At 40.1% G+C, this 27554-nt stretch overlaps 1 protein-coding gene and 1 long non-coding RNA gene across 10 annotated transcripts in view; one reads left to right on the forward strand and one right to left on the reverse strand.

Moving 5' to 3' along the window:
• Positions 1-2051: 2051 nt before the first annotated feature.
• LOC139177560 (uncharacterized) lies at positions 2052-2935 on the reverse strand. Of its 2 annotated transcripts, XR_011562039.1 has the most exons (3): positions 2825-2935; positions 2644-2714; positions 2052-2281 (listed from the first exon to the last, which is right to left on the reverse strand). It is a non-coding gene; the product is annotated as an uncharacterized lncRNA (long non-coding RNA). The 2 variants fall into 2 exon arrangements; XR_011562036.1 differs by having other exon boundaries at positions 2644-2837.
• Positions 2936-3108: 173 nt separating this feature from the next.
• The window catches only part of AGFG1 (ArfGAP with FG repeats 1), an 83442-nt gene continuing 58996 nt past the window's right edge, over positions 3109-27554 (forward strand). For 7 of the 8 annotated variants that reach the window (XM_019977946.2, XM_019977954.2, XM_019977961.2 and 4 more), the window contains exon 1: positions 3109-3386. In XM_019977946.2, the coding sequence (XP_019833505.2) occupies positions 3220-3386 (167 nt within the window). In that variant the 5' untranslated portion in view covers positions 3109-3219. The remainder of the gene's footprint in view (positions 3387-27554) is intronic. The other variant, XM_070773281.1, reaches the window with a different exon arrangement.

Consider the following 27554-nt stretch of genomic DNA (forward strand, 5'->3'; position numbering starts at 1 on the left):
TTATTAAACTGTTTATACAAGGGGCTGCAGTCACGCCTTCTGATTTTGGCATTTATTAGATGTTAGACCATGGAGAGATGAACAATCAGAAAACATACAAACAAGTGAGCATTACAAATATAGAAACAAGGAAGCCACTGGCTGTGGGTTGAATGCATTTGTTAGTGATGAGTGAGAGATGGCTGGGTGTCACACTTGGTCACAGGGGGGCTGTGAAGCCTTCTGTCTTGGTCAGTCCAGGACTGGACATTTCAGTACTCTCCTCTCCTAGACAGCCAAGGATCCAGTTGCCTTGGCGTTCCAGCTGATGTTAAGTCAACAGTCTTGTCAAAAAGACTCCAAGTCAACTTTCTAAGGCTCCCCCTCACTCATGAAGAGACAACGTGAGCTCCAAGGAGGATGTGAAATATATCAAATACATTTAAAAATTCTTGAGTTTGTAATGACACGTTAAAAAACATTGCTCACCATTGCAAGGTGTTAGGAAACCAATATATTATTTTGAAAGTTTGTGAATAAACAGAAGGAATCAAACAGTCACCCTGCCTTTCTGACATGAACTGTGCTAAACAGTGGCTAAGGGCCAGTTTTTCTTTATAAAAAACATTTTCTTTCAGCTGATACGTGAAGAAGGAACAACAGAGTTAGACTGTTACCATTTTGTAAACTGTAACGGATTAATAAATCTAGACACTAATCATCAAGGGCTATCAATGTCAAAAAAGACAGAAAGATATTCCCCTCCTCCTCCTCCGCCCATTATGTACCTCCTGATGGAAGAACACAAAGATAAAATTTGGCCAAAATTAAAAAAAAAAAAAACTGAACTGGATACAAGTGAATTAGACCCAAGAATGCATTTCTTAGGAAACAGAGGATAGAGAAAAATGTTAAATGACATAGACAATGGTAAATGACATGACCATTAATTGAAAGGAAAAAAGGAGATAGTGGGGACTTCTTGTGGTCCAGTGGTTAAGACTCTAAGCCTTCACTGCAGGGGTCAAGGGTCCAATCAAAGGTCAGGAAAGTAGGATTCTGCATGGTGCAGCCAATAAAATAACATAAAATTAAAAAAAAAAAAAAAGGAGATGTAGGGGTAACCATAGACTAAAAGAGATTTTACAATATGAGACACATTACTCAATTGCGAGGTGGGGATTCAAATAAACTGTAAAAATTTTTTTTTAAACATTGATAATTGGAACTTTGAACTCTGATGGGATATATGAAGATTTTAAGGAATTATTAATTTTTTACATGTGCTGCTGGCATTGTAAAAGTGTTACTCCCTCAGTTGTGTCCCGCTTTTTTCAAGCCCATGGACTGTAGTCCACCAGGCTCCTCTGTCCATGGAATTCTCCAGGCAAGAATACTCGAGTGGGTAACCATTCCCATCTCCAGGGGAGCTTCCCAACCCATGGATGGAACCTGGGTCTCCTGCACTGCAGGTGGATTCTTCACTGTCTGAGTCACAAGTCGAGCCTAAGTTAAAAATTCATTGGCCAATCCAAAATCTGTCAATCCTTTTCTTTTACTATTAAACACATTATTATTACTAGTAATATGAAGTCTCATTTGGTCGACTTGTCCAGTCACTTTCACTGGAGATCTGGAGGCTAGCCTTGGCAATAGGAAACCTGGATTCTAATCTTACTTTCCTATTCACCGGATGAGGGACTCTGGACTCTCTGGGTCTTCCTGGATACTCCCTGGGGAAACGAGGGACAAGAATGATTTTTAACATCCTGCTGGCTGTGGATTCCTGGAGTGATTAAAAGATTTGAGTTCTGCAGTCTGACTGTCTGGGCCAACCCATGTATATCCAAGGGTAAATTTACTTAATCCTCTAGAGTGTTGGCTTCCCGATTGTAAGAACCATAAGGGATCTTGTGAAGATTAAGTGAGATACATAATGCACTCATTCCATAAATACTAAGCACCCAGCCTGCAGCTCTGGGAGGGGTAGGGGGTGGAGCAGAGAAGAAAACAGTGGGGTCCAGGTTATTTGGAGCCTTAAAGGGAGATCCCAGGGAAAACACAGTAAACACTAAAGAAGGAGTAGGATTTTATTTACTTTATAACAGTGGGTCAAAGGTGGGGGTCTCTGATAAGATTAAGGGAGTGAGCAGGGCTTGCTCTCCCTTAATCTCTTCTAGAGTAGCAGGAACAGGATTTTAAATAGCCAGAACTATGAAGAAAACACAGCACAGCCATTTCACTGCGGGTGATTTTCCTGAACGTGGAAATTTTCACGTGGAAATGTTGCAGATCCTCCGGGCTGCAATATTAAGTAGGTTGATTGGGCTTACAGAAGTTGCCTGCAGTGGGCGCATGGATAACAGCCTCCCACATGTAGCAGTGGTTCTCAGCCAGGTGGATTTCACCTCCCTCTACCATGACTCCACATTTAGCAACCTCAGGGAATTTTCGGTTGCCACAGCAACACGGCATGGGGTGGGGAGGTCATTCTGGCATCTAGTGGGTCAAGGCCAGAGATGATGTTCAATATCCTACACGGCACAGGGCAGCCTCCACACCAAGAAATCATCTAGTCCAAAATGCCAACAGAGGCATAGCGGAGAAACCCTGCTATAGAGTGTACAGCCCCGGCAAGGGTTCCTGACTCAAGAGGGAGCTTACTGTGTTCTGGATCCAAATGGAAATCCCGTGTGGCTGAGTAGATTAGGATGAAGTGAGAGAGGCAACCTGGGCTAGACGGATGGAGAGCTGTTTAGGACACAGGGTGATGAACTCTGAATTATCCCCAAAGCATTGGGCAGCCCTTGAACCCCTTCAGGCAGGGGGAGGAAGGCAACCCAACTAATGCGCTTTGCCTGCAAGTGCGGCCGCAGTAACTCCTCCCGGCCAGCAGAGGGCGCGAGCCGACACTTGGCCTCCGGCCGCCCGGGGCGGGCCTCTTCTTGCCGTCCCCGCTTCCTCGTCTTTTCCCCTCAGGAGAAGTCGGGAAGGCGGCGGCGGCGGTTGTCCCACGACCGTCGGGCCGGTTCGCGTGGCCCGTCAGCCCTCGCTCCGCAGCGTGTCCGCCTCGCGCTCAGCCCGGTCGAGTCGAGCCGCAGCGGCCCGGGTCCGGCGCAGGCGGCGCGCGCTGACGGAGGGCGGCGGCCGCGGCCAGGGCGGCCGGTGGGACCGCAGGGTCCCCGGCGCAGCGCCGCCCGGCTCCCGGCCCTGCCGGCCTCCTCGCTCGGCGCCGCGGCCATGGCGGCCAGCGCGAAGCGGAAGCAGGAGGAGAAGCACTTGAAGATGCTGCGGGACATGACCGGCCTCCCGCACAACCGAAAGTGCTTCGACTGCGACCAGCGCGGCCCCACCTACGTGAACATGACGGTCGGCTCCTTCGTCTGTACCTCCTGCTCCGGCAGTCTGTGAGTGCGGGGCGGCCGGGCGGGCGGCCGGCCCTTCCTCGGGCGTGGGGAGCGGTTGGCCGCGCGCGGGGGGCCTCACGCGGCTCGGGACCATGGGCCGGGATGCGCTGGGCCCGCGAGGCCGGGGATGCGCTTTCGGTTTTCGCCGGGCGAGGGTCCAGGCCCGGCGCGGGGGTGGGTAGCCTTGGTGGCTGGGGTGTGGGCGGGGTCGGGGTCGGGAGAGGGCGCCCGGGGTGAGCATCTCTGGTCCCCGCGGAGCCGGCGCCTGCCCGCCTCCCTCGGGCCTCCGCTAGTCCGGGAGCGCAGACCCGATGGAGCTGCAGTGGGAGGACGGGAGGAGGCTGGGAGGGCCTCGCGGGTCCTTTGTGTGCCCCGCCTCTCGGCCGGGGCGCGGCGGTCCCTAGCGAGGCACCTGCTGGGTCCCCGGTAGAGGGGTGGTGGGTAAGGCTGGGGTGGGAGAGAGAGCAGGGACGCTTAGCATGTTTGTTTTTTTTTTCTCTTGGATCCAGAGTTCCTAGGACACTGAGAAAGCCAGCACTTAGAAATAGTAGCGGGGTTAAAATGTTTTGATGGCAGAGATGGGAATCCCAAGGGAAAAGTTGAGGGGAGGGGAGAGGGTCCGCGTTTAATTGCGGGAGAAGGAGCCAGAGAAAGCAGGCGTGAGATTGTGGGACTTCAGCTTTATGACCCAAAGAGAGCCTTGAAGAGTTGGGGTAAAGTTTTAAATGGAAGTAAGGGACTGACTAGGAGCTGTGTCATTGTCCATATGGTGGTGGTGTTATCTGTAAGATTTCCCCATCAATACCCAAGTGTCCTGTCGTGTACACAGAAACGAGAAGAGATGGAGGACAGTATTGTTTCAGGAAAAGGGAGACTGCCGTCTTGAATTACTGGAATGGTTTGCATTTGTTCCTCTTTTCTTCATTAAGCTGTTTTTTTTCTATTAAGATGTTTGTTGCTGAGATAGAAGGTTTTTCTTTTCTTTCTTTTTTTTTTTTTGAGAGTTTATAGTTGATTCTGGAACTAAGTTGTTTTTATACACTAAATTATCTTGTAGTAAGTTACCAACGAAGAGGTGATTACTAAATGGTCTTAAAACCTTTGTTATATCAAACATCTACTCAAATTCTTTCTCTCGTTCCATTCTTTGAAATCAATTATTTGGTCTCCCCCTTCCCCTCCAGAAACTTTGTAAGATTAATCTTGAGGCGAAGTGTATAATATGTGAGAAAACTTGATTTTTTTTTTTTTTTTTTGGAAAATGTAAGGCATGCCCAGTTATGTACGATTTTTCATCTTCCTAAGTTGGGCAAAGATGTCTCCCATGATGATTATTTCTTTAACATATTTATTGGGTGCCTACTAGGTTCTCTGTAAAGCCTTGGGGAGTGCTGATGAATAGAGCAAGGTCTTTTGTTCTCTTGGTGCTTACATTCTTGTTGGGGAGATGGTAACATAGTAAGTAATCAAGTGAGAAAAATGTCAGGGGCAAGAGTGCACTGAAATAGTAAGATAGGAGGAGAGACCTTCTCTGAGAAGTCACTTTTAGATTGTAGGATCAAGAAAGCACTCTGAGAAGTTGATAATTAGTGATGTTGTTGAATTACAACAGAATCCTAGAGCTGGGTAGTGCTTAGGAGATAGTCTGGTTCATTCTTTACATTTACAAATAAAAACTGTGGGCAACTTTGGTTTTAAAACAATGAAGGCTGTAGTCCAGTTTGTTTTGAGGGTGGTACTTGACTTTTTGCATAGTAAGTAGGCTGTGTTTTTACTTAACACAAGGTCCTTTAACACATTTAAAGTATTTGATTTGAAAAAATGTCCAGTCTCATCACTTCATGGCAAATAAATTGGGAAAAACAGGAAACAGTGGCAGATTTTATTTTTTTGGACTCCAAAATCACTGCGGACAGTGACTGCAGCCATAAAATTAAAAGATGCTTGCTCCTTGGAGGAAAAGCTGTGACAAACCTAGACGGCGTATAAAAAAGCAGAGACATCTCTTTGCAGACCAAGGTCCGTATAGTCAAAGCTGTGGTTTTCCCAGTAGTCATTTAGGCATGTGAGAGTTAGACCATAAAGAATTGATGCTTTATGAAGCATTGATGAAGACTTGATGCTTTCAAATTGTGGTGCTGGAGAAGACTCTTGAGAACCCCTTGGACAGCAGGGAGATCAAACTAGTCCATCCTAAAGGATATCAACCCTGAATATTTATTGGAAGGACTGTTGCTGAAGCCCTAATAACTTTGGCCACCTGATGCGAAGAGCCAACTCATTGGAAAAGACCCTGATGCTGGGAAAGATTGAGGGCCGCAGGAGAAGGGGGGCAACAGAGAATGTGAGATTGGATGGTGTCATCGACTCAATGGACATGAGTTTGAGCAAACTCTAGGAGAGAGTGAAGGACAGGGAAGCCTGGTGTGCTGCAGTCCACAGGATCACAGAGTCAGACGTGACTTAGGGACTGAACAACAGCAATGTATATATTTACTCTTCTTAATTTCTGACTTTTCTGTGTATCTGTTTATAAGTATGAATTTATTGCCACAAATGTGTAATATGAAGAATTATTTACAAGTTTCTTCCTAGAGTGTTTGCATTTCAGAAACATTATATATGAGAGGCTATCTCATACATGCCAGTTGTTCACTTTAATGGAATTTAATGTGTAACAGATAGGACTCTGTATCTATTTAGTTGTAAGTCTACAAATATTTATTGCTTGGCCTGTTTCGTGTACTATGGGAGGCACTGGTCCTGTTGGGATCCCACTGTATTTCAGGTGCTTACATTCTCAGTATGGAAACAGTTACAATATATTGTAATTTCATTTCTTTGAATGAGCTATCCACGAAATATGTAAATGAATAGGGAAAGCTTCACAGAAGACTTAATGGCTGAGCAAAGACCTTTAAAGATAAGAGCCACATGGCAGTGGCTTTATGTAGTGAAAAAACAAATACTAATGCTTATGAACTGGATAAAGTTGGTTTTGAATCCTGGCTCCACTTATTAGCTGTGTAGTATTGAGAATGTCATTCAGCCTCTATGAGTGTGAATTTTCTCACATTTGAAAGGCAAGGATGAGGTTTACCTTATGCATTTTGGATGTAGGTTAGTTTTCAATATTAGAGATATTGTATGTCTGACATCTCACATGACTCTTGGGATATATATTAATAATAGCTGCCCAGTAGGTGAGAAGCATTATTAACGAAGGGGACAGGACATTCCATGAGTAGGGAACAATGTATGAAAGATGATAAAATGAGAAGCACCCTTATAAAAAAATTTATCGATTTGGATTCTTTAGATTTAACTCAGTGTGACTGAAGTTGGTTTAAGAATATGAGGGGAATGTATTGTTTGTCTTAAAATGAAACTTTATGCTCTGATTTAATGATGTTGCCTAGATTTCCCTCATTCAAAGACGGCTGCTCCCAGCTGCCTTAATTTATATTACTGTTACAACTCTTCCAGAAATTCTGCAATTCATTCTGGATTGGGTTAGGTCATATGATTGCATAGAACCAGTACCCTCATTGGATACGTTGTACGATGATACTATTGGAATAACAAAGATCCCAAATAGAATTCCCAAATCAGAAATGTGGGATCCTTGTGGAGGAAAGACTGGATCCCTGATGAAATGTCTACTCAGAAATTCTGGAAGAACAATAATTCCTGAGGATTTTTTCTTTGAAAAGCAATAATATAGGAAAATACTTAAAGAATAATAGCTATTGAGTTTAATGATAATTATGTCTTTGATATTTAGATGACATGCTGTAATTGAAAGAATATTTATTATGAAGTTAGATTTTAACTCTACCACTAGCTTTGTGACTTGAAAGTGAAAGTTGCTCAGTTGTGTCCAACTCTTTGCAACCCCATGGAGTGACTATACAGTCCATGCAATTCTCCAGGTCAGAATACTGGAGTGGGTAGCCTTGCCCTTCTCCAGGGGATCTTCCCAACCCAGGGATTGAACCCAGGTGTCCTGCATTGCAGGTGGATTCTTTACCAGCTGAGCCACAAGGGAAGCCCAAGAATACTGAAGTGGATAGCCTATCCCTTCTCCAGCGTGTCTTTCTGACCCAAGAATTGAACTGGGGTCTCCTGCATTGCAGGTGGATTCTTTACCAACTGAGCTATCAGGAAAGCCCAGCTTTGTGACTTAGGGCAAAGTATTAAGCAAAGGTAAAGTATTGAGCAAGACCACTGTGTGTGGGTTGGCCTGGATCCATCCCCTCAGCTTCTTTATTTGTGAGAAGAGGATGATAAAATATGCCTTAAGTTTGTTCAAAGGATTAAATGGTACACTTCATTGAATATTAATTGAGCATATATTATTTTTGAGCATGGGGCTAAGCAGGGAATATACATACATGAATTGAGGCATGTTAGCTGCCTTTCAGAAACCTTGATGTGCCTAGAAAATGCTGATACATAATAAATCGTATCTGCTGTTATAAGTTAAATAAACAGGGTGACAATATACAGCCTTGACAAACTCCTTTTCCTATTTGGAACCAGTCTGTTGTTCCATGTCCAGTTCTAACTGTTGCTTCCTGACCTGCATACAGATTTCTCAAGAGGCAGATCAGGTGGTCTGGTATTCCCATCTCTTTCAGAATTTTCCACAGTTTATTGTGATCCACACAGTCAAAGGCTTTGGCATAGTCAATAAAGCAGAAATAGATGTTTTTCTGGAACTCTTGCTTTTTCCATGATCCAGCGGATGTTGGCAATTTGATCTCTGGTTCCTCTGCCTTTTCTAAAACCAGCTTGAATATCAGGAAGTTCACAGTTCACGTATTGCTGAAGCCTGTCTTGGAGAATTTTGAGCATTACTTTACTAGCGTGTGAGATGAGTGCAACTGTGTGGTAGTTTGAGCATTCTTTGGCATTGCCTTTCTTTGGGATTGGAATGAAAACTGACTGACTACGGTTTTTCCTGTGGTCATGTATGGATGTGAGAGTTGGACTGTGAAGAAGACTGAGCGCTGAAGAATTGATGCTTTTGAACTGTGGTGTTGGAGAAGACTCTTGAGAGTCCCTTGGACTGCAAGGAGATCCAGCCAGTCCATTCTAAAGGAGACCAGCCCTGGGATTTCTTTGGAAGGACTGATGCTAAAGCTGAAACTCCAGTACTTTGGCCACCTCATGCGCAGAGTTGACTCATTGGAAAAGACTCTGCTGCTGGGAGGGATGGGGGGCAGGAGGAGAAGGGGACGACAGAGGATGAGATGGTTGGATGGCATCACTGACTCGATGGACGAGTCTGAGTGAACTCTGGGAGTTGGTGATGGACAGGGAGGCCTGGCGTGCTGCGATTCATGGGGTCGCAGAGTCAGACACGACTGAGTGACTGATCTGATCTGATCTGCTATTATGAATTTTAAGATAGTCAAATGCCTTTTTATTATTTAGCAGTATCTTTGTTAAGTAAATTGAACAAGTATCTTGTTAATATTACTAGACTCAGAGCTGATCTTTTATTTCCTGTTTTTTTTTTTTTTTTTTTCAGATGATTGCACTCTGTGCTTGTATGATGCTTATTTAAAATATGTAAATGAATTAAGATTGTGAAACTTTAAAATAGACTTCAGATTTAGGTATATTAAACTGTCACTGAGGTAGAAAGGGGGTGTTCTAACAGATTGACTTGTCATTCTTGCTGCTTCTATCTATGGAACTATTCAGACTTATAAATGGCATTCCATTATAGCCAGCATAAAATATCGCCTTCATGTTAACGAACTTATAGTTGATGAAAAGACTAGGTTTAGACCAAATTATTTATTTTGTGGAGATTGTTAGCATTAATTAATTGGTAAATAATATAAGAATTGTTCTATACTTAAAAAATGATTCATTTAGTTTGCAGAGAGAGTTTAGATAAAAATAAAAAATAACATTTGAGAAACATCTAGTCCAGCTGCTTAATACCAGCCCTTTTATGTAGACAGTGCATTTAAACTTGGATTTCACAGGTAGATAAATGTAAACAGATAGTAACCTACACTCAGTTTTGTGTGCATTTTGAGTCTTAAGATGAATCTTTATTAATAAGAATTTTTACTTTAAAATTAAAGTTGGGCAATTGAAAAGAGGCATTTGTTTTTATATATTCACTAGCATTTGAGTAGATTGAATCAAATACCCTTTTGGACCTCTGTGTATAATATTCAGAACCTCATGGATGTCACAAGTGGCAGTTTACATCTTTGATTCCCTTTTCACTTTTTTTGGTACACTAGCAGTACTCTTGCCTGAAAAATCCCATGGACCGAGGAGCCTGGTGGGCTGCAGTCCATGGGGTCACTAAGAGTCGGACACCACTGAGTGACTTCCCTTTCACTTTTCACTTTCCTGCATTGGAGAAGGAAATGGCAACCCACTCCAGTGTTCTTGCCTGGGGAATCCCAGGGACGGCGGAGCCTGGTGGGCTGCCGTCTGTGGGGTTGCACAGAGTCGGACATGACTGAAGTGACTTAGCAGCAGCGGCAGCATGGGTACATTCAGTGAAAATATTTTGACAGTGTAGTACAATTTCAGTTTAAGTGGGAAAGCTATTTTGATAACTTTTTCAATTGTGAAGGGCAGAGGTTTTTTTTAAGTAAATATTCATTAAGTCCAGGCACTAGTACATGTATCCAGGGGATACAAAAATTAAAATATTTAAATGAAAAATAAGATAATAATTACAAGCTACAATTACTAGGTAGTCTTGTGTCAGGCGTTATTCTAGTAACCGTCATAAAGAAAAGTAGTGTAATCCTTAACAACTTTAAATTGTAAAGTTAGCTTACACTCTAATGCTTATTGTAAATTGTTGTGAATTCTTATTTGGGGGATTTAAATGGTGGATTTTACTTCATTGGATATTAAAGGGCAGGACAGGCAGTTTATTAATGTATTGTGTATTTTTGTGTTTTATAGTTATGTCATGCTTTTCTTTAAATTGTAGTTTTAGCCAGCTTCAAATGTCTGCTCTTTGAATTTCTTCAAAAACTAATGTCATGTGTTGTGAGTGTGATGGGTTATGGTGCGATTGGTTCTGATATTGATTCTTTTGAATTTGGCACATCAGTCCTGTCCGGAATTAATTACTTTGCTATTTTTTGTGTTTGAACTGTAATTAAAACCCCTCATACCATGTGTTCAGGATTGATAGTGGTTAGATTTATCCAAAAAGGCAGTGAAAAAAAACAGTGATAGTCATTAGGTTTATCAAAAAAGACAGTCATTAAAAAACATACACACAGATAAAATTTAGGTTTTTGAATTTTAGCATATAATTGTTAATTTGCCAGAGCGTTATGTAACACCTAGGACTTTTCTTTGAATATGGTTCCGCTGATGAGATTTTCGTCCCCTTGATACAATTTAGACTCACTTTGTGTTATAAAAGATTTTTATAATTTTAAGCTACTTTTAAAGCGGTTTGAGTGCTGAATTGTTCTAGATCTCTTCAGTTTAGATGTTTTACATTTCTTGTCTACAGTTGAGTAACAGCTTTTCATAGTGACTATTTGGTGGAGTTTTTAAAATACTTCATTTTCGTGGAAACAGTTCTTACTCAAGTGATTGTTTTATATAATGTTTAGTTAAACTATATATCTATCAAATAGAGCTTCCCTGTTGGACCAACCACCTGCCAATGCAGGAGATTCAGATTCTTTATCTGGGTGGGAAGATCTGGAGAAGGAAATGGCAACCCACTCCATATATTCTTGCCTGAGAAATCAGTGCACAGGAGCCTGGCAGAAGAGCCTGGACAGAAGGTCCATGGGTTCTCAGAGTTGGAGATGACTTAGCAACTGAACAACAACAAAAACCTGCCAAATACTATACCAAGTAAATATGATTTAGTAGTATATGAAACGACTCTAGATAAGCATAAAACTCAGTTGAAAGGAGCAAGAGATAGGACCTTCTAGCATGAATGTTCATTGTGGAATAGGCGTTTGCTATAGGTTTTTTAGCAGGAAAGATAAACGTGGATTATTCAGCAAACTGATCGAGAGAGACTCTTCTTAACTGTTGTGAGCACCTCCTGTCTTGGTGTCCTTTGGAACCCAAGGGATGGTGACATCATTTGACCTTAACTTGCTACCACGCATTTTTATATTGTTTGTCTGTGTTCTTCTTTCATTTGTCTGTGAATTTGGTTCAGTGTGCTTGTAAGCACTTTGACCTTTAATCAGTGGTTGTATCATTTATCTAATTAAATTTATATTAAAATTTTAAATATTAGTGAGTTGTTTTACAAATAAAAAGAACTAAAACATTCTTTTAAGGAACTTGCTGACCTCTGGACCTCAATTTAAATATTTTGCCTCTTTAGAAACTTCTGTGTCTAGTTTCAGTACAGTCTTTGGAAAATAAGCAAATACCCAAAGTGATAATTTTCTGTCTTTTCTGTACAACATGTATAATGCTTACATTCTTAAGAAGCTTCTGTGGAGATATTCAGTACTAGGTGCCATTAGCTTGTTTTTTCCCCCACTCAGTTATGCATTTCCCAGTCCACCTGATCAAATCAATCGTTGTCTAGGATTGATACACCTTGGATTCCTCTAATGTATATAAAAAAGATAAATGGTTCATAACTTTGGGTACTTTGTTTAATAGGTTCCTCCAGACATCCTTTTCAGCCTCACTCATGAGAGCTGTTACCCTAAAAACACCTGCTTGGACATGATTAGAATGAAATTTATTAACTTAGAGTAGAGGAGGGGTGGGAACCTTATTTGAATTGTTCTATATATGGGGAATGAATTTTTTTTGTTTTGTTTTGTTTTTAAGTTAGAATGTGTTTTTCCAAAGACTCCTGCGTAAGACATGGTCTCCTTTTGATTGGTATCATAACTGTCTTTTACAGGGAAGGAAGTCGTAATTACTCTTTGCTTTTATTCTAGTTACTTAGCTTAAGAGATGAATTAACAAACTGGAGCATGGTGTAAGAAAATTGGTTAGGATGATAAGGAGGTTTGAAATTCTGAATGAGCGGAATAGCTCCAGGGACCAGAAGTATATTAGCTTAAAAAAGAAAAAACTAGGGAGTGGGGTTACGGAGCTGTACATGTGGTCACTATCTTTGAGTAATTTAAGGCCTTTATGCAGAAGAGCTTCCCTGATATCTCAGGTGGTAAAGAATCTGCCTGCAATGCAGGAGATCCTGGTTTGATTCCTGGGTTGGGAATATCCGCTGGAGAAAGGATAGGCTACCCACTCCAATATTCTTGGGCTTCTGTTGTGACTCAGCTGATAAAGAATCCTCCTGCAATTCCAGACACCTGGGTTCTATCCCTGGGTTGGAAAGATCCCCTGGAGAAGGGAAAAGCTGCCTACTCCAGTATTCTAACTTGGAGAATTCCATGGACTGAATAGTCCATGGGGTTGCAAAGAGCTGGACAGGGCTGAGCCACTTTCACTTTTTGTGCAGAAAAGGTAATAGGTTTTATTCTGTAGTTCAGTTCAGTCACTCAATCATATCTGACTGTCTGCGACCCCATGAACCGCAGCACACCAGGCCTCCCTGTCCATGACCAACTCCTGGAGTTTACTCAAACTCATGTCTGTTGAGTCAGTGATGCCATCCAACCATTCTCACCCTCTGTCGTCCCCTTCTCCTCCTGCTCTCAATGTTTCCCAGCGTCAGGAGCTTTTTAAATGAGTCAGCTCTTCACATCAGGTGGCCAAAGTATTGGAGTTTCAGCTTCAACATCAGTCCTTCCAAAGAACACCCAGGACTGATCTCCTTTAGGATGGACTGGTTGGATCTCCTTGCAGTCCAAGGGACTCTCAAGAATCTTCTCCAACACCACAGTTCAAAAGCATCAATTCTTCAGCGCTCAGCTTTCTTTACAGTCCAACTGTCACATCCATACGTTACCACTGGGAAAACCATAGCCTTGACTAGACAGACCTTTGTTGCCAAAGTAATGTCTCTGCTTTTTAATATGCTGTCTAGGTTCTGTAGAGGGAGATAGAAGACCAGGTATGGAAGTCATAGTGAAACATACATGTTTAGGAAAAGAAGAGGGATTTTTCTTGTAGTGTCAGATTCCAAAAATTTTTATTCTTGCCCCATTTTTGTGTTAAATTTTGCAAGATCTTTGATGGGGAAAGTAAGAAAGTCAGCAGAACTAATAATGTGGGAAGATGGGAAAACTTCCTCATTTCTCTCTTCAAGCTTTTATCTCTTAATGAATCTTGTTGGCTCTGACTTGGAGCATTTGTGTTCAGAGGTACTTCTATAAAGAAATTGCTGATGTCTAGTAGAGTCTTGATATTTTTGAAATACGAGAAATTTGAAATTTAAAAAAATTCCTCATATTTTCTAGAAATGGTTTTTCTTCAGTTAAAGAATACAGTGTGTTTATATGTCAAATTTCATTTTGAAGGGAAAGAACCATTTATTTTCCATATTTTCTGTTTACTTTTTAATTTAATTTTAATTTAAAAAATACTTGCACATAGTTTAAAAAGGCTTATAATGAGCAACAGCAGTCACTTCTTCCCTTTCCCCATTTCTGTTTATCATGGACAGTCTGTTCCCTTCTCTTTTTGCCTTTGTATTTCTAACTAACAGGCTTATAGCTTTTTTTTCAACTTTGGCTTCTCTGCTCTGGAAGAGTGAAGATAAGGCTTTGGCCCTCTTAACACTCCTCTCACTTTGCATGTGTACTCTGCATCTACTTCAATAGACTATCACAGTTTTGGTTAAATCACTATTAAGTATTTACCTTATTGCATTATGTGCATACTGTCTCAACTAAATCATACAGTTTGTTACTATTATGTATATACTGTCTCAGCTAAGTCCTACAGTATGTTACTGTTATGTACATACTGTCTCTGCTGCTGCTGCTAAGTCACTTCAGTCGTGTCCGACTCTGTGTGACCCCATAGATGGCAGCCCACCAGGCTCCGCCATCGCTGGGTTTCTCCAGGCAAGAACACTGGAGTGGGTTGCCATTTCCTTCTCCAAAGCAGGAAAGTGAAAAGTGAAAGGGAAGTCGCTCAGTCGTGTCCGACCTTCGAGACCCCATGGACTGCAGCCCACCTGGCTCCTCCGTCCATGGGATTTTCCAGATAAGAGTACTGGAGTGGGGTGCCATTGGCTTCTCCTACATACTGTCTCAGCTAAGTCCTATAATATGTTAGTACTACATTTTCTTTCTTATATAGACTTTTCTCTCTGAAGTTTATAATTGTCTAGGTTTCTTCATTTGCTTTGTTTTCCATGTGGATTTCATTAATATTTCCTCACATAAAATTATCTCTGGCTGCGATATGTACCTTTTTTATAGTATGATCAGGTGTGTCAGATGCTGGGTGCTTCTGTCATTTTGATCTGGAAATAATGTGCTCTAGAGCAACTTCACTTTCACTTTTCACTTTCATGCATTGGAGAAGGAAATGGCAAGCCACTCCCGTGTTCTTGCCTGGAGAATCCCAGGGATGGGGGAGCCTCGTGGGCTGCCGTCTATGGGGTCGCACAGAGTCAGACACAACTGAAGCGACTTAGCAGCAGCAGCAGGCCTGCTGTGCAGCTGTTATCTTTGGACTTTCTTCTTCTACCTTAGTTCTGGAAATTCCCATCATGCCTAACCTGTGTTGAAACCTCTTTTTCCAGGATCCCCACATTTCCATTAGCCTCTTGATTAAAGGTTAATGGGAGATCATTTTTGATATCTGCATTGCTGAAAATGTCTTATTTTGCCCTCATGTTAAAATTAATACTTTGTCTATATTCACAAGGTGAAAAAACCCTTGCAGTTTTTAAGACATTGCTTCATTGTCTTTAAACCTTCAGTATTGCTGTTGAGAAGTTTGATGCTATTCTTACTAGTCATTCTCTGTGCCCCATTTTCCACTCCCTCTTTGGGAGTATATATGATCTTTCTATCCATGCTTTTTTTCTAGTTCATAGATTTTTTTTCTCCAGTCTTTTTGGTGAATAAAAAAAGTCTGACTGTCATTCTGAGTGCCAGGTTGAGGGAGGGGACTGGGGACATAGAATCTATTGTTGTTCAGTGTGTAGTCTCAGATAAGTCTCCAGGTTTTGGCATAATACCCAGTAGCAGTCCTCAGCTGTGCCACAGTGTATTAGGTATAGGCTCTCCAGATTAAATAAGCAGTTAGAAAGCATAACTGACTCAATGGGCATGAAATTTGAGCAAACTCTGAGAGATAGGGGAGGATGGAGGAACCTGGTGTGCTGCAGACTACGGGGTCGCAAAGAGTCAGACACGATTTGGCGACTGAACTACAACCACCACCACTGCAGATTAAATTTTCCTACCTAGCATTTGGTATGTGTGTGTGCTCAGTTGCTTCAGTCGTGTCTGACTCTTTGAAATCTTATAAACTGTAGCTTGCCAGGCTCCTCTGTCCATAGGATTCTTCAGGCAAGAATCCTGGAGTGGGTTGCCATTCCCTTCTCCAGGGGATCTTCCTGACCCAGGGATCAAACCTGGATCTCCTGCATTGCAGGCAGATTCTTATCAGCTGAGCCACTGGGGAGCAGTCTTTTGGAAGTAGGGAAATTGGAAATCTAATTTTGAGCCTGCATAAATCCCCCAACTTGTGGCTTGATTGCTTTTGTGACTCTTAGGGATTCTGTGGTGGGAGTCATCTTCTAGTTGGCTTCTCCCACCTCTACAGGAGCTTCGTTTTAGCTTTCTTTACTCTGCATAGTTGGTTACTGCTGGTATTGTATTTTCTGTATGCCTTTGGGTTCCCTCCTTGTTCTCTATTCCTCTCTTTGTGGAAGAATGACTTTTTATTCCTTTGCTATCTTTTCAGTAGGGTTTAGAGAGGTAGTAAAGACATTCTTGGGTTTTGTCCACTGTTAACAGGAATGCATTAGTTAGGTTTAAATTGTTACCCGAGTATTATTTTTTTAGGTTCTTGCCCTAAATGTTACAAGGACCTTTCAGTGTAGTGTTGCTGGCTTTTAAAAATAAAAACTCCAAATAGAAATTATGGTTTGCACCATGGGGGGGGGTGTGTGTGTGTATTTTAAAGTTGAGTTCTGGATAAACTAATATCTGGACTATCTAATATATACAGATCTTGGTATTAAAAATCTATAGATTTTTGGTAACTTGTTAAAGGCATCTTCTATTTGTTGTAGATTTTAAATGTATAATTTATATAATACAGAACATTTATATACAATATTTTTATTCCATAAGATTGGGATAGATTTAAATGTCAAATTGGCGTTCTTAACTTAATGCCAACGTTAGCAAACCACTTAAATTTCCACAGCCTAATGAAATATTTGAACCAGCTTTTCCTCCAGCAGGAGAAAAGCAGTGAATAAAACTAGCTAAATGAGCTTTCTTACTTATTCATCCAGCACACATTGTTTGTTGAGTTGAACAAATGGCTATTTGCAAGATTGTTTGAGGCATAGTTAAGAGTAACATACTGGTGGACATATGGAATGAGTCACACCATCTGGTTGCAGTCATACCTGGGTGGTGGTCCTTAAAACTGAAACTCCTGGGGATCTGCATATGACTTAATTATGCTGCAAAAACATATTGGGCTCTACCAGTAGATGACTTTGAAACTTCTTGAAGCCAATTAAGTGGCAAACATGCTTTCAAAACATCAATACTGCTGTTATTAAATAGTCACTATTAATTTTTTTTTTTTTTTTTGCACTAAACTGGAGACTTAAAATGTGTATTTTAGGATCCAGAATGGGTGGTACTTCAGTATTGGCACTGTAAAAATGATGTGGTTTATTTGTGTAACGCTTTGATCCAATAGTTATGACTAATGTCATTACAGTAAAGTGTTTTATAAACACTGGATTCACATGATAGCTAGACTTGGCTTAGCAAAAAACGGGGAAATGGCACCAGCTTTCAGGAGTGTATCCTGAAAATAACTAGATAAATGAATAATTCAGTTTTGGTTACTTGAGGATTTCATTCATTTAAATAAATAATCAGATTTGGTAGATGGAGAAGGAAAGGTGGTCTGCCAATGAAAAATTTTAGTTTGTGTGAAAATTGTGGTTACTGTAGATAGTAACATGGACTCTTAAGTTGGCGTACATTAAAAGCAACTTTTTTGTTGTGTAGTTCTGGGAGTCTTAACATCTGTATAGATGCATGTAACTACCACCACAAGCAGAACATGAAATGGTGTGTGCATGCCCAGTTGTGACCCTATGGACTGTAGCCCACCAGATTCCTCTGTCTGTGGGATTCTCCAGGAAAGAATACTAGGGTGGGCTGCCATGTCCTCTTCCAGGGGATCTTCCTGACTCAGGGATCAAACCTACGTCTCTTACGTCTCCTGTATTGGGAGGCAGATTCTTTACCACTAGCACCACCCAAATAGTTGCTGGGCACATTGCAAATTCCAATTTTGCTTTTTTGAGCTTCGTGGAATTGTTTTTGATCTGCAGTTGGTTGAGTACCTGGATGTAGAACCCAGGGACACAGAAGGCCAACTATATGTTTCTTTAGTGAAGATCTCCTGGGGCTAAACTTCAGTTTTTAATCTGAAATTGTTATTTTGTCTTACACTTCAAAGATATTTTTGCTGGATTCACAAATGTTAATTTTTAGTTTTTTAAAAACTTCCTAAAGACAATATTGCACTGTTTTCTGGTTTTCAGTGAGAAGAAGTCTTTTCAGTTAGATTTCACTTCCTTTCTTTTCTTTCTGATGGATTTTAAGATGTTCTATTTATCTTTGAAGTTTTACCCAAATGTTTCTAAGTATAAATTTTATTTGTGCTGATTTTCATAAGCTGTGCTTCCTATATTTGTAGATGCATGACTTTCATTGGATTGTAAAAATCTCAGCTATTATTAGCTCTTTAATATTGCTTGTCCTTCATTCTTTGAATTCTTTCTTGCAAAAGCAAGAATACTGATTACACCTTGTAATAGTGTCCCCCACTCTTTTTTTTTCTTTTTTTTATCCTTGTCTTTTCTATCTCCTTATGCATCTGTGCTGCCTTCTGGGCTATTTCTTCTGTTTTCTCATTCCCCAAATCTCTCTTCTGGTATGTTTAATTTGCCCTTTAACTAATTTGTTAAATTTTTGATTTCCACATTGATAAATTTTCATTTTTATAAGTTCTGACTTTTAGATTTACCAGTTTATTCTGATAATTTCATATTTCCTGTTCATTTTTATTCCACCATTTAACATTTCCTATATGCTATGTTTACTTTATATTTTGTATTTGATAAATCCAGTAACTAAAGTCATTGGAAGAGGGGGCATACATCTGTGTTCTACTGTCTCAAGCTCAGTAATGATTTGCTCTTATGTAATGATTTTTATTGTAGTCTCATCTTTTATTGAACTTAATATTTCCAAATCCTCATAGCATAATTTGTAAATTATAAATGCATTTTTCTTGAGAGGATTTGCATATTCTACTGCTGGGATCTAGGTATATTGCCACCCTGAAGCTTCTTAATTCTTCATCCAAAGTCTTGGGTTTAATAGGGATAGCTCAGGATTACCTCTCACATTGTCTTAGCTATTGTTATATTTGCCTTCTGAGCAATACTGAATTTTTTGTATAACGTAGGCCACTCTTCTAGTTTCAGTTCACTTTTACTTTTTATCTTTGTTTTTTTTCTCTTGTAAAGGGGGAGTCCTTTGAGATTTATTAGAAGTGTTAACAACTAGGATTTTTCTAGAAATATTGGCAATTAGGGTTTTTCTTCTATTTTTTTAGTAGTCTATAAAGTTATCATATTTTAGCAGAGGAAACTTTTCAAAAATGTCTGCCATACTGTTGTAAATAGAAATTAATGAGATTAGATATGCAAAGTGCATGCCAGTCTAGGAACTTTAGGATATTAATTTCCTTCTGTCTTATTAAGTTTTTTTTCACCTCTTAATTTGTATAAATGTACTTAATATCATATTTTTGTGTGTGTGTGGACACTTGGCTTAATCTTTTAAGGATTTCTATTTTTTGTTATGCTGGAAATAGTAAATTTATGTGAAAATTGAAATTATTGTTATATATGAGGTGACTGAAGAAGGAAATGGCAACCCATTTCAATATTCTTGCCTGGGAAATTCCATAGACAGAGGAGCCTGGCAGGCTACAGTCTGTGGGGTTGCAAAGGAGTCGGACATGACTCAGTGACTAAAACAACAGCAACAACATATGAATGGTGAATGTGTGGAATGCTTTGTAGACGATTGAACCTAGGTATAATTTATATCTCAGTAGTGATCCAAAGAAACTACTTCTTTCTTCACTTGGTGATTAACATATTTAGTATATTTAGAGTAGTGGTTCTTGAGTAGTACTCTGCACTTCCACCCCCTGCACCCTCAGGGGACATTTGGCACTATCTTGAAACATTTTTCATTATTCTTACTGGGTTGGGGGCCAGTAGGACTGGCCAGTTTTATTGCCACTTAGGACTTCCCTGGTGGCTCAGCAGTAAAGAGTCCCCCTGCCAATGCAGGAGATGCAAGTTCTGTCCCTGGGTCCGGAAGATCCCCTGGAGTAAGAAATGGCAACCCACTCCAGTATTCTTGCCTGGGAAATCCCATGGACAGAGGAGCCTGTTGGGCTACAATCCATAGTGTCAAAGAGAGTCAGCTATAACTTAGCAACTAAACAATAACAACACTGTCACTTAACCATTTCCCCTTTGATAATGAAGTATTTTTTTGACTTTATTTTAACTTTATATTGAAGTAAATTAATAATGTGATAGTTTCTGGTATACAGCAAGTGATTCAGTTATACATATGCATGTATCTATTCTTTTTCAAATTCTCTTCCCATTTCAGTTCAGTTCAGTCTCTTAGTCATGTCCGACTCTTTGCAACCCATGAACTGCAGCACGCCAGGCCTCCCTGTCCATCACTAACTCACGGAGCCCATGTCCATCGAGTTGGTGATGCCATCCAACCATCTCATCCTCTGTCCTCCCCTTCCCCTCCTTCCTTCAGTCTTTCCCAGCATCAGGGTCTTTTCCAGTGAGTCAGCTCTTCACATCAGGTGGCCAAAGTACTGGAGTTTAAGCTTCAAAATCAGTCCTTCCAATGAACACCCAGGACTGATCTCCTTTAGGATGGACTGGTTGGATCTCCCTGCAGTCCAAGGGAGTCTCAAGAGTCTTCTCCAGCACCACAGTTCAGAAGCTTCCCATTTAGGTTGTCACATAATACTGAGGAGAGCTTCCTGCACTGTACAGCAGCACTATGTTGGTTATCCACTTTAAATGTAGCAGTGTGTACCTGTCAGTCCCACACTCCCTAACTCTCCCTCCCACCCACCCTTCCCCTTGGTCAGCATAGGTTTTTCTCTAAATTTGTGAGTCTAATTCTGTTTTGTAAATAGGTTCATTTGTATCATTTCTGTTTAGATTCTGTATAGACTCCATGTATACATGATACCATATGATCTTCCTCTGTCTGACTTACTTCACCCAGTGTGACAATCTCTAGTTCCATCCATGTTGCTGCAAATGACATTATTCTTTTCAGTGGCTGAGTAAAATGTTGTCTTATATATGTATGCCACATCATCTTCATCCATTCCTCAGTTGATGAGCGTTTAGGTTGCTTCCAGGTCTTGGCTATTGTAAACAGCGCTGCAGTGAACACTGGGGTGCATGTATCCTTGCAGACCATATTTTTCTATCCTGATAGATACCCAAGAGTGGGATTAAAGGGTTATATGGTAGTTCTATATTTAGATTTTTAAGGGTCCTCCATACTGTTCTCCACAGTAGCTATACCAATTTACATTCCCACCAACAGTGTAGGAGGGTTCCTTTCTGTCCACAACATCTCCAGCATTTGTCATTTGTGGATTTGTTTGATGATAACCATTTTGACTGGTGTGAGGTGATATCTCATTGTAGTTTTGATTTGTATTTCTCTAATAATCAGCAGTGTCAACATCTATTCATCTATGTCTTGGTCATCTGTGTGTTCTCTTTGGAGAAATTTCTATTTAAGTCTACCTTTTTTGATTGGGTTGTTTGTTTTGATGATATTAAGCCGCTGTATTCTAACAAGATGGTGGAGTAGAAGGACACGTGCCGGGGACCAGCCCCGGCTGATCCAGGGTATTCGAAGCGGGGATGGCGTCGGCGAGGATCAGGAAACAACTGCTTAATTAAACGTTAATTAAGGATATAAAGAGTAATAGAATGAGGATAGCTCAGTGAGGAAATTCAGTGGAGAAAAGAGGCTGAGTAATTCAGCCAGAAGGTAAGAGAAAGAACGACATGGTGAGACCAAGTTTCGGTGAACAAGGCCCGCACTTTATTTTTCAAAGTAGTTTTTATACCTTAAGTTATGCACAGAGGATAATGGGGGAAGGGGTAGAGTCTTGCAGCAAACCAGGCTTTCTTCCTGCAAACTTATCATATGCAAAAGCTTAGGTGATTTGCATCATCTTCTGGCCCGGAGGCCTGTTAACATTTTAAGACCTTTTCTTCAGAAAACTTATTTTTCTCTAAAGGTGATTGGTCAGGAGCCACCCTCCAAAAGCATTAGATAAAGTTGCATTCCTACAGAGCAAAGGTGTGGTGGGCTACAACAAGAAAAAGAATTAACTCAAGGGTCCCAGGTTACAAACATTAAAGCTACTACTTACACCAATTATATTAATCAATACACTGCCAGGGACACAGCAGGTAAGGGATATGGAAACTTAGCAGCAAACATTGGCCCAACAAGTGAAAATCCCTTCACCAATACAATTTCTAATCAATCTTTTAACTACTCAAAAGAATCTGTGTTTAGACAGTTTAGAACATCTCCTGCCTCTCACAGTTGGGAGGCTCTGAACAATCACATGTGGCCGGAAAAACCTATTCAGGCAGGCTAGAGGATTTCCAAAGGAGTTTGTAGGTTAAACACTGTCACACCCAGGAATTATTAACTGGAGCTGTAAGCTAACTTTTTTCAGAGAGGTAGTGGGGGACAGCCCCCCGTAAAGTCAGAGGTGTAGGTGAAAGCACAAAGCAGAAAGTAGGCAGACTCTGGTTTTGGGGGTATATGCTCGAGAATTTCCAGGGGGACTCCTGAAGCTCGATCCCGCCTTTGCGTATGCCGAGCCTCCTTCCTCATGACCTTTGTCATGGGCGGAGTTCCTCACGCTGGCTACCGGCAGTGATAGAATTTCCAGTTGAGCTATTCCAGATCCTGAAAAGTGCTGCACTCAATATGCAATATGCACTCAATATGCAATATGCCGGCTCCCGGCATCTCCCCCTTTTTTATTTCTTAAAACAGCCAGATGCAGCTCAGTCGCGAGCTTTTGAATGTTCTGCCGAAGAATCCTGACAATACAAGGAAGAATGATTATGAGAAGCACAACTAGAACTAAAGATATTAGACAGAATGTTTTTTCCAGAAGTAAAGTTAGAGAAGGTGTGAAATAAGTCATTAGCTGCTCCAGCGGTGGTAAAATCCAGTCGAGAGTGTTCCAGGGTCTGTATTTGATTATGAAATTTCCCTAAGTCCAGGCCAGTGTCAGAGCTGTTCCAAACACCTGAGATACGATTTTTGATTTTTTCCCATTCATAATTTGTCTCGTTTACCTTTAAAGATGTCACGCATATCCACCGTTAATCAGCGTGGCAAGACAGAGCCATTTTCACTTTTAAAGCCTGTAACTCAGTCCCAATATGCATTATTGCCTCTTCTAAGGCGTCTACTCTCATCTCCAATTTTCTATCTATAACTTCCTGTGTTGCTAGAGTTAAAGAAACATTTTTAGACATGGTATCAACATATTGGGCAGTATGCACTTGTTGAGTCAATGATATTGCTGCCGCAGTAACAGAAGTAATTGCTGCTATTAAAGCTGATATTCCTAAAATAAGTAAAGCCCACAAATCGTCGTGATCACATTAAATCTTGTAGTTGTTGTAACATAGCAAGACTATAGTTATATCAATAAGTGGTTACATCATAAGATAAGGTGGACATTGTAACACTACCAAAGAGCAAACATTATATTGAGGGTTTAAACAAAATGAGAGCATGCATTGTTCACAAGTCACTACATTGGGTCCACCAGTGAAAGTCACATGTACATTAAGTTTTCCAGAACCATTGGTAAAGAGAAAAACATAAGGAGAGGGTAGACAAGCCAAAACAGAATAAGTAGAATTATTTTCTGGTTGGAGTTCGCGCTGCAGCAGCCCCATCGGTCATGCCAGGATCTCAATGTTTATATTGCCTCCCCTTCTGGCGGGCTTCTCTTTTGTGATCGAAGCAATGGGGGAACTGGATGTCTGGGGGTCTGCAACATGGCGAATCAACCTGTCTTGGATCTAAATTGGAGAATCTGCATCCTGTGGAAAAATACAAGCACATCCTCGACCGCTAGTTAATAATGGGTCAGGACCCTTCCATTGTCCTGAGAGGAGGTCCTTCCATTTGACTAATGGTTTTGCATTTAATTGCTCCAGGCATCAATGACGAAGCGTTGCAGTAGTTCCAGCCAGATCAGTATTTAGAATATTTATTATGAAAAGAGCATGTTGCAAGATTTGATGGGGAGAACTATACTTAAACTCCCCTTCTTTTAGTTTTTGAATTTGGATTTTTAATGTTTGATGCGCTCTTTCAACAATGGTCTGTCCCTGGGGATTATAAGGGATGACAGTATTATGTTTAATTTGAAACTTTATACAAAATTCTTGAAAAGACTTAGACGCAGGAGCATTGTCAGTTTTCAGAGCTTTTAGCAGGCTCAAATATGAAAAACAAGTAAAGAGATGTTGTATTACATCTTTAATTGCTTCCCCTGTATGAGCAGTTGCAATAATAACATGAGAAAAGGTGTCTACAGTTAAAGAACAAAGGACAGTTTTCCAAATGAAGAGACATGAGTTACATCCATTTGCCAGAGTACGTTAGGTTTGAGACCGCGAGTATTAACTCCCATAGGTAGACTATTATAAACAGTGGGGCAATATAAGCAAGAACACACAATCTCTTGAGCAGCCTCTCTGGGAATTTGGAATTGATATCTTAAGGCAGTAGCATATTGACGATAAAGTAAGTGAGAGGCTCTGGCCTCCTCAATCACAGTAGCCACTGTATTTCAGGTTAACAAGTCAGCCAAATCATTAAAGGCATTTTAAGGGCCGGGCAATCTGGAATGAGCCCGAATGTGTCCAATGAAAAATATTTTATTTCTTTTCCAAATTTGTTGCTGTAATTTAGTTAACAAATGAAATATGGTAGTTTTATTTTCAGGCAAAACCGCAGTTTCAATGTGTGGAAACAACCTGACAATATACTGAGAATCAGAATAAAGGTTAAATTCCTCATCTGCAAACATAGCAAAAGCCTCTATGACTGCTGTTATTTCAGCTCTTTGAGCTGAAATTTCCCGTGTTTCTAAAACTTTTTGGTGATTTTTAGTAACTATGGAGGCTTTACCGTTTGCTGACCCATCAGTAAAAACTATTTGAGCATTTGGAATAGGAGATTGTTTACATCTGACAGAAAAAATAACTGGATGTCTGGATATAAAATTCAGCAAAACATGCGAGGGTAAATGATGCAAAAATTTTGACCAAAATAGTTTCCTATAGCAATCTGCCAATTTTCAAACATTAGAAGAGCATCAAGTTGTTCCTTATTATATGGAATTACAATTTCTGATGGCTCTTTACCAAATAATTCAATGTTCCGCTTTTTTCATTTAATATCAAAGTAGCTGTCAATCCTGGATAAGAAGCCACTACTTTTTTAGTTTGAGCGGAAAGATGGACCCACTCTAGGGGGCCATTTTGCTATAAAACCAATTTTTTGTCTGGCCACCCCAATTACACCTATGGGGGTTTTATGGCAAAGGAATTATCAAGCAGTTGTCAATTTAATTTTTAAAATTTACATTTTAACAATATAAATTTAGAGATATGTTAATTTAGGTCTAATGTTCAGTTTAGGTCTCCGTATAAATTTAAATAATAAATGTATAACCTCCTTATCTCATTTTAGTATACAGATATAGCTAAATGTAAAATGTATTCATATATGGCAACAAGTATAAACTTATTGACATACAATATATATAAATCAATATACTTGAATTAATCTTATAATTAATATATCAATTCATACATATTACAGCAATACAACACACACACAGCCAATACCAACCAACACAAACCAATGTACTGTAATAATACATGTCACACATATATAATTATACAGCATACAGAACATATATCATCACAGCACATCAATCCATACCAATTAATATCAGCCACACACATTATATTACTGCAATATACATTTAATTATACAGTATATATATAATACATATATTGATTTATATACAAATTAAGTAAGTATAGATCTATAAATAGAATTAGGTATACCTTTATTATATTTTATTTATACCCATATCTAATTAGGCAAACTGTAATTAGGCAAATATATTTATATTATGTATTTATAACAATATATAAAGTATTGTTAATTGTACCACCTGTTGATAACTAAGAAATTGAGAAAACCCTTCTCTGAGTATCTCCTATTTGAGACAGCACGTCCCTCCCCCATAGGGTAAAGGGGAGCGTAGGAACTACATACGGTTGGAAAGTTCCACAGGTATCTTCAAACTGCCAATCTAACATTTTTGAACTTTTAACTACTGTGGGGGCTTGAGGGCAAATGAAACAAAATTTGACCCCTGAAATCTATCAGGGCAACTTGCCAATTATCACTATTTTATAAAAGACTTGCAGTTGATCCTTATTGAGTGAAATTATTATATTTGCTACTTCTTTTCTAAAAAGTTCCACACTCTTTTTTTCCTCCTTTTATAATTAATTGTGCCACCAAGCGGGGATAAGATAAAACTATATTTCTTGGGGTCACTGGTAGATGGAACCAATAGGCCTTTTTGTCACAATCACCCTGTAGGTGTGTTTTATGGCAAGAATAATTTAATTTCATCTTTTGGTAATATTAATCCTAATTAACTGATCATTTAAAGTCTCATCTACTTTAACAAGAGCCAACTCTGTCTCATTAGTCAACTTAGAACTGGAATTAGGGTCGCTTTTTAAGCAATTAAACAAAGGCTTTAAATCTGCAGTAGTCAGTTTTAAATGTGGGCATATCCAATTAATGTCCCCTAATAATTTTTGGAAATCATTTAAAGTTAGTAAACAATCTCTCCGCAGCTTCAAAGGGGCATTATCAGTTTTTTAAAACTTTTGGCCGACCTAAATATGAGAAGTAAGTAAAGAGGTGTTGCACAACATGTTTATAAGCTTTTCCAGTTATCGTTTTGTAACCTAAATCTGATCTATAGCTTTTTAGATGACAAGCAACCATCTAATCTTTGCTTGAATACTTCCAACAACAGGAAACTCACTACTCTTCAAGGTTTTAAACTCTCCCTCACCTTTTTCTCTACAGCATTCCCACCCCGCATACCAGTTTTTCTAATCTCAACTCATTTTCAGTAGTATGTGTTGGCCAGGAGCTGGGTCAGTCTTTCCCAGCAATGTTAAGAGACGTCTGTTCCTGTGTCTAATAGCCCTGACATTTTATTTTCTTGAATTAAAAGATCTTTTAAAGGCCTTGGAGCTGTAATTTCCTGCACCCAAAAAGCTAGATAACTAAATCTAAATGCTCTGTGGCTCTTAGCTTGAGAAGTCAAGGTTTTTCTTGTCTGATAGTAAGGTAAAAGCAAAAACTGTGTTATTCTTTGACCTTTATTAATTTGCACAGTTTTGGTAGGCAGCGAGATCAAAACTTTTAATTTCTCCAATATAATCTGAATCTACTACACCATACACCACCCAAATTCCTTGAAAAGAAAGCGAGCTATACCCTAGCACAAGTCCTACAATGCCCTCAGGCAGGGGGCCAGCCACTCCCATTGGAATCGGAGCAACCGCAAGTCCGGGGTTAAAATTGTTGCTAAATCCCCTTACCGGTCCGCTTTTTTCTTAGCCTGGGTGAGACCCCCCCTGAGGGGGTTTTCTCCAAAGAGCGTGCTCTGCATATTGTGCACGCAGTCTGTTTTAAAATCTCCACTGTTCAAAAAACTTTTTATCTTCCTCAGGCTTAGGCAACACTTTGAGAGGCTTTGGGGGCAAAGTGGGGAACTCTTGGGCCCTGGAAGGCGCAAACGGAGGCG

Source organism: Bos indicus, chromosome 2 (assembly GCF_029378745.1).
Source record: "Bos indicus isolate NIAB-ARS_2022 breed Sahiwal x Tharparkar chromosome 2, NIAB-ARS_B.indTharparkar_mat_pri_1.0, whole genome shotgun sequence".
Classification (NCBI taxonomy): domain Eukaryota; kingdom Metazoa; phylum Chordata; class Mammalia; order Artiodactyla; family Bovidae; genus Bos; species Bos indicus.